At 48.6% G+C, this 7,147-nt stretch overlaps 1 protein-coding gene across 2 annotated transcripts; it reads left to right on the forward strand.

Annotated features, from left to right (window-relative positions):
• The first annotated feature begins 4,661 nt into the window (after positions 1-4,661).
• Positions 4,662-6,830, forward strand: LOC123091772 (uncharacterized). 2 transcript variants are annotated; one of them, XM_044513388.1, is made up of 8 exons: positions 4,662-4,945; positions 5,021-5,097; positions 5,250-5,291; positions 5,400-5,441; positions 5,738-5,821; positions 5,977-6,106; positions 6,234-6,331; positions 6,435-6,830. In XM_044513388.1, exons 1-8 carry the CDS (start codon positions 4,777-4,779, stop codon positions 6,453-6,455), a joined length of 663 nt encoding a protein of 220 aa, XP_044369323.1. In that variant the 5' UTR covers positions 4,662-4,776; the 3' UTR covers positions 6,456-6,830. The 2 variants fall into 2 exon arrangements, with proteins under 2 accessions (XP_044369323.1, XP_044369328.1); XM_044513393.1 differs by having other exon boundaries at positions 5,977-6,064.
• Positions 6,831-7,147: the final 317 nt, after the last annotated feature.

Raw genomic sequence — 7,147 nt, forward strand, 5'->3', positions numbered from 1 at the left:
CGGAACTATATTTGGTTGGGGGCCAAGTTGGATATGACCCCCATCGTCAGTATCCATGGGGGTTTGCTCCCCCATGTGTCCGGTGGCTGAGGCTTCACCCTCAGGCACCTCCCTGGCGGCCTCCGGATTCTCTCCCGGGCCGGGGATCCTTCGGGACGACGCCTCGGTGCCATCCAGGTCCCGGGGAGAAGTGGCCGATGGAAGGGTCCCGCTGTCCATCGCCGCCGGGTCCAGCGAATCCTCCAAAGATAAGGACCGCTCGAGGTTGGACCGAGCCGGACTACAAGTGCATATTTTAGCACATTAAAACAATGAAGTAAAAATGTCGGATACATGAACGTGTCCAGACACTTACGATTTGGCCAGGGGCTTCTCCCTGGGCTCCCACTCCCAGCTGCTGTCGGTGGCCGCTGCGGAGCTGTCCGGAAGGGAAGCTTTCCCCTTCTTGGACGCCTCGGCCTCCACATGCGTGGAGGCCATCCTCTTCTTTCTCCCCCCTGTAGGGGGGGAGTGGATTTCTTCTTCTTCCTCCTCCTCTTCCCCATCGTCTTCGGTGACAGAGGATTGAGTCTCGGCGTCTTCAAACATCGCGTCCGAAGCGCCCTTGCGACGGAGACTACCTCTGGTCCCCTTGGCCTTCTTCTCCGGCACCTGATAAGGCGCCGAAACCAGCATCTTTGCCAGAAGCGGGACTTCTGGGTCTTCGGGCAGCGGAGCCGGACAGTTAATCCGCTCCGCCATATATGTCCAGGTCTGAAAGATTCAATATGGAGGCTTAGATGCCTTCCTCGAGTATGCAAGTAAAGGGTATACCTTGAAAACATGAAAAACCTTACCGGATTAGCAAGGCGATTTAAGCTATGCCCATGGTCCTCGGTCATGGGCGGCGGCGCCTCGTTGGCCTTGAAGAGCACCTTCCAGATGTCTTTGTGCATTGTGCCGAAGAGCTCCAGTAGGGTCTGGTGCTTGGCCGAATCAAACTCCCATAGATGGCAAGTCCGGCGTTGGCACGGAAGGATCCGCTAGACAAGCATCACCTGGATCACGTTGACGAGCCGGTGCTTGGCCGAATCAAACTCCCATAGATGGCAAGTATGGCGTTGGCACGGAAGGATCCGCCGGACAAGCATCACTTGGATCACGTTGACGAGCTTGATTCTCTTGTTTATCATGTTCTGGACACGCACCTGGAGCATCGTCAGCTCATCCAAGGAAGATCAGGTCAGGCCTTTCTCTTGCCAGGAGGTGAGACGCATCGGGACTCCTGACCAGAATGCGGGAGCCACCACCCAGTTGGTGCCGCGCGGCTCGGTGATGTAGAACCACCCCGACTGCCACCCTTTGACAGTCTCCACAAAGGAGCCTTCGGGCCAGGTGACATTGGGCATCTTTCCCACCATGGCGCCTCCGCACTCTGCTTGTTGGCCACTCACCACCTTCGTCTTCACATTGAAGGTCTTCAACCATAGGCCAAAGTGAGGTGGGATGCGGAGGAAGGCCTCGCACATGACAATAAATGCCGAGATGTTGAGGATAGAGTTGGGGGCCAGATCATGGAAGTCTAGCCCTTAGTAAAACATCAGTCCGCGGACGAACGGGTGGAGGGGGAAACCCAGCCCGCGGACAAAGTGTGCGATGAACACTACCCTCTCCTGGGGCTCCGGGGTAGGGACAATCTGTCCCTTGGCCGGCTAGGTACCCGGCCTCCCGGAGCTTCTTGATGTCCTTCTACTTGATGGAGGAGGCCATCCACTTGCCTCCTGCTCTAGATCCGGACATGATTGGAGTGCTTTTTTGGGCGGAGAAGGCGAGAGCTTGGGCGCTGGAGCTCGAGAATGGATGGGCAGAGGAAGGAGAAGGTTGGATGAAAGAGGGTGAATCCTTATCCCTTTATAAAGGCAGTAAAAGTCATGCGCCTCCCTACTCGCCTTAAAATTCGCCTATTCCCCAAGCGCCATGCAGATGACACGGTTGGGTTACCCATGTCCGTATTGATGAGAATCCCGTGATAAGGGGACACGATCTCTGCTTTGACAAGACATGCCAATAAAACCCCACCTTGAAATACGGAGCGGCGGGCTAAAAAACGGTTCGAATAATGACCGGGTAGTGGCGTGATGTCACACTACAAAAAGTTGTCCGCGGATTGGGCTCGTGAAATATTATACTCTCTACGGTTGTGTGTGGAACTTGTTTTGCACAGTCGGACACGATTCTTGTGTTCGAAATCTACTTTGAAGTATTCAGAGAAGGAACCCACCAATGCCGAAGACAATATGTGCGCCTGACTCATCATCATTGAAGCCTGGTTCAGGGGCTACTGAGGGAGTCCTAGACTAAGAGGTCCTCGGACAGCCGGACTATATGCGTGGGACGGACTATTGGGCTATGAAGATACAAGATAGAATACTTCTTCCCGTGTCCGGATGGGACTCTCCTTTGCGTGGAAGGCAAGCTTGGTGATTCGGATATGTAGATTCCTTTTCTCTGTAATGTGTAACCCTAGCCCCCTCCGGTGTCTATATAAACTGGAGGGTTTAGTCCATAGAGACGACATCAATCATAATCTCATAGGCTAGGCTTCTAGGGTTTAGCCATTACGATCTCGTGGTAGATCAACTCTTGTAATACTCATATTCATCAAGATCAATCAAGCAGGAAGTAGGGTATTACCTCCATAGAGAGGGCCCGAACCTGGGTAAATATTGTGTCCCCCGCCTCCTGTTACCATTAGCCTTAGATGCACAGCTCGGGACCCCCTACCCGAGATCTGACGGTTTTGACACCGACAGAGACTATGATGGTGGAGTGCGTGGCACGAAGTCTACCACGAGTAGAACGTGTTCTGTATCCGGCTCCGCCCAACATAATCATCAACAATGGCTCAAGTATCCGCTCCATGCTATGCTCATGCATAGTAGTACTAGAAACATACCAATGGGAATTCCAGACTCCCTGAGAACACCTTTTTTATCCTGTTGTTTCACCGTCATTTACCATACTTGTCTTTAATTTACTTTTATGTTATTTAGTTACAAGTCACCATTTTACTCAATCCTTGTTTAAATCCGCCCTCACTCTGTTTCAAATCTACAATTATCTGCATGCACAAAGTTACATAATTCTTTACAAAGGGCAAAAGCTTGATTCATGTGCTCCCTGTGAGATCGATGATCTTACTTCAAAAAGGTACAACTAAACCCTGTGCACTTGCAGGCTATCACATATACCGAGATGTTGGAGGAGAATTCAACGGATTTGAGTGCTCCCCTTGGCGATTTTGATAAGCCTCATGTGGAGGTCGAGGCGGAGGTGGATCAAGCGAATGACAACGGTGATGAAGTGGAACTGATCAAGGGGGACGGGTACGATGCTAGAGTGGGGAGGACCAAAAACTACACGGAGACGAAGGATGTGTGATTGATTCAAGCATGGGAGAGTGTTTCACTCGACGTGGTCAACGACAAGGGTCAAAGCTTTGGGAACTATTAGCAAATGATCAAGGACAAGTACCACCGCATCTTGCTGCCCCCTATGGACAGTCCTAAAGTCACTCCAAGGTCGTTGGGATGTGATCAAGAAAACTTGTGGCCGTTGGAGTGGGTGCTTGGAGCAAGTGCGGAATGCACCTTCAAGTTGCGTCACTATTGATGATTATGTGAGTATATCTTCATTTTGTTGGCTTTGGCTAAGTTGAAAAAAGTTTGAGCTCATACTTGTCTCAATGTCCATGTGTAGGATCGCATCGCCAATGAATATTTCAAGCAAATCGCGGGTTTCAAGGGTCAGCCATTCACTCTTCATCATTGTTGGCGCTTGCTCAAAGATAGTAAGAAGTGGGGTGAGGGACAAGGAATGTCTCCCAAAGAAAGGTTCTCTTGTCAAATTGGAAGATGTGGATGATGATAGTGATGATGCACCAAGAGTACGGGAAAACAATGGCAAACCGGATGGAAACAAGAAGGAGAAAGCGAGAGTGAAGAGGTCGTCCGAGACAACCACTTTGAGAGATCAAATTGGTGACATGGCGAAGATGAAAGAAACTATGGTCACCATTGGGATGCTAAAGTGATCATGACCGAGAAGAAAGAGAAGCACAAGGAGTAGTAGTGGAAGATGGGGTCTGCCTTCGAGGAGTGCAAGATCACCCTAGAGAAGCAAAAGAGAAGGGACGAGAGGACCACCGAGGAGGACTGGTTCATGTTGATGAATCCAGAGAGCATGGATGCAATGACAAAAGAATTTTGAGAGTTGAGAAGAACGAAGATCATGCGCCGGAGAAAGATGGAGCTTTGAAATCTTATGGCCAATGGGTTGGGCAATGTAGGTGATGGTGCGGGGTTTGGAGGTTTTTTTTGCATTCGGCAATGTCGGTGGTGGTAGGTTTGGAGGTGGTGGTGGCTTTGGTATAGGTGGTTTTGGAGGTGGTGGTGCCTTGGGCAATGGTGGCGGAGTGGTGTTAGATTCGGCATTAGGGATGGTGGTGGTAGTGAACTAATGACACTATGTCTATATAGCACTTGTTAATATTTACACTATAAATATTTTACGATATCATGAAGTCAGGTCTTCCAAATCCGTCATAAAAATTTTAGATGACGAGTTTAAAGGATCTATTTGGTCGGACGTCTCGCGGTATCATAGAAAAATTTACAGCCCGTCCGAGTTTTGCTAGCTAGACGTGGCTTCAAACGAAACCCTGACGGAACAGAGACCACGTACAAAACCACACAACACAGAAGGATAACGTCGCCGTCGTCCTCGCCGCCGGCGCCGATGACTTCGCCGTCCGCCCCCATCCTCCACCGCCAAATCCTGCCCAGACCCTTCGTACCCTCCTGCCACGTCTCGCCCCGCACCCCCGCATCCGTCGCGGCGCAGCCGTCGCCGTTGCCGAGGAGAATATGGCGCCTGCCCCTGCTCCGATCGTCGCTGCCTCCCGAAGGTGCGCGCGCGTCGCCACGCACCTGCAATATTCCCGGTTTCCTTCCGCACATCTGACGCGCATCCGTCGTCCTAGGATCCCCGGCGGAGCTTGTAGCAGAGGACTCCAAGTTCGTGCCGCTGAACGCCGAGGACCCGATGTACGGACCGCCGGTGAGTCGCCGCCAGTTGCGCGTTACAAGCGAGTGCTATTCCACGCCCCCGCTGCATATGGAAACATATAGCTTCTGTTGCCGGTGAATATAGTGATTTTGTTTACTTCGAAATGCTGAGATCAATGTCACTTAATTGTGACCCGATTTCAGGCAATATTGCTCATCGGATTCGATAAAAGCGAGACCGTCAAGGTATTCGGTTCACATGATTCTTAGAACCTGCGTGATGCTTGCATGCCGATATTGACAGATAGAACGTAATTTACAAGTAATTCCTGTGAATTTTCGTAACTAGTGCAGATTCAGGAGTTCCTGAAGGAGCTCGACGGTGATTTCCTCAAGGTAATTAAGTTTCGGTCCTTCTGTAATTGAAGTTTACCAAAAATGAAACATGTTTGGTAGTACATTTTACTGCAGAAGAACAGAGATTGAACAAATAGGAGTCTTCTCCACTGTTGAAAAAATAGGCATCTTCTCGAGTAGTAAGTAATAAGATCAAGAAATGAGTCTAGAAAAAACTCCACTGAAATGGAGTAGCGAAAGCTTACTCTCATTAGAAACAAACAAGTGAGATGAAAATACTGTAGAATGTTTGTCATGTGATCCTGATAGTTCAGCCAAACTTGTTCTTGCGTCAGGTGATTCATTGTACAGAAGAAATGACGAAACAAACTTTGTGGGATGCTATGCACACTGAGCAGCCTAATGTAGAAGCTGTTAAGGTAACAACACTTGCAAACATGACATTTTCAGTCTTTACTGCGCTTACTTACACTCTTGTGCTGAAATAACAGCCTTGCCAAATGCCTTCAATCGCTTCTTTCATAGCCTTAAATTTACCGTCGATCGCTAGTTAACATGCTTGTTCGGTTCACAGATTTTGAAATCTCCACAAAGAATATGCATCTTTTCTGGTCTGACCGGTGAGGAGATGATGATGTTCATCAACGCCTTCCCAGAAACAGGTGCTAGTTCCTTAGTCCTAGGTCAAAGGAAATTCAGAAACTGTAAGAGAAAAAACAGCGTCTTTCCACACAAACAAACAAAAGACTGTGTGACGAAATAAATTCAATTGTGGATGCTTTATCTCAGGCAGTGTGTCATCAAACTGACGAGATGTTGCTCACTGTTCAGGGTTGGAACAAGCCGCTTTCGCAGCACTTGTTCCCAACAGCGCAGAGAAGGTTATTGCTGAGCTGATCGAGGAAATAATGGGTGACCATGAGATGCTGGTTTGTTGCCTCTGACTGCTGCCAACTTATCTGTTTTTCTTCTTCTGACTTTGCTACCTGCAGACGGACTGAGTTTTTTGATTTCTTGCTTCACTACCTGCAGACGGGAAAGAATTCAGCATGATGGTAGTATGTCTCAGGTAGCGATCCGTCCGCAGCGACAAATTCAGGCAGCATTGAACTGATCCCCAAATGGTCTCTTGAAATCACCCGCTCCAACTGATCCGTCGTGTAAAATGTCAATCCTTCGACTGTCTTCATCTGCTGGTAAATATTAAATATCTGGAGAAGTTGGGCAGCTTGTACTAGCTACTTTTTCAAACACACAGATGCAAGCCCTGCAACTAAATCAATGTACATTTGAAACTGAGATGAACATTACTGAGACTTTTCTTGACGTAACCATGTAATTAAGATCTTTTTTTTGGAAGCACTTAATTCTTGGACAGTTCTTCTGGTGTTGGATTAAGGTACAGTATGGTGAATAATTTCTACTGTATATAGTGAACAGTACTATTATCTTTCTTGAAGTAGTACGGATGAGCATCCTGGCATGTGAGAAGTTTGTTTAATCATCTGTGTAAGACAATTATATTATGAGTTATGAGGTAAGGGTTTGCTTTCGCTTTGTATATAAAAGTCCTAGTTGGCGGTAAAGTGATCCGAAAATAATGTGACCAAATGGCAGAGAAGATAAAATAGCAAGCCCTGTTCTTGTCGCCTCTCTGGCTGCACGCCGAGGAGGGGTGAGGAAAGGGAATGGACGGTGGGTTCGGGTGTGCACATGATGCTATATTCTAAGTACTCCCTCCGTAA

This window comes from Triticum aestivum, chromosome 1B (genome assembly GCF_018294505.1).
Source record: "Triticum aestivum cultivar Chinese Spring chromosome 1B, IWGSC CS RefSeq v2.1, whole genome shotgun sequence".
Taxonomy (NCBI): domain Eukaryota; kingdom Viridiplantae; phylum Streptophyta; class Magnoliopsida; order Poales; family Poaceae; genus Triticum; species Triticum aestivum.

What these genes read in the sequence shown, in the direction of transcription:
- LOC123091772 (XM_044513388.1), top strand. Translation starts at nt 4,777, where the DNA reads ATGACTTCGCCGTCCGCCCCCATCCTCCACCGCCAAATCCTGCCCAGA. An exon ending in ATCGTCGCTGCCTCCCGAAG is followed by an intron (nt 4,946 to 5,020) that starts GTGCGCGCGCGT and finishes CCGTCGTCCTAG; the next exon opens with GATCCCCGGCGGAGCTTGTA. An exon ending in TCAAAGGAAATTCAGAAACT is followed by an intron (nt 6,107 to 6,233) that starts GTAAGAGAAAAA and finishes CTCACTGTTCAG; the next exon opens with GGTTGGAACAAGCCGCTTTC.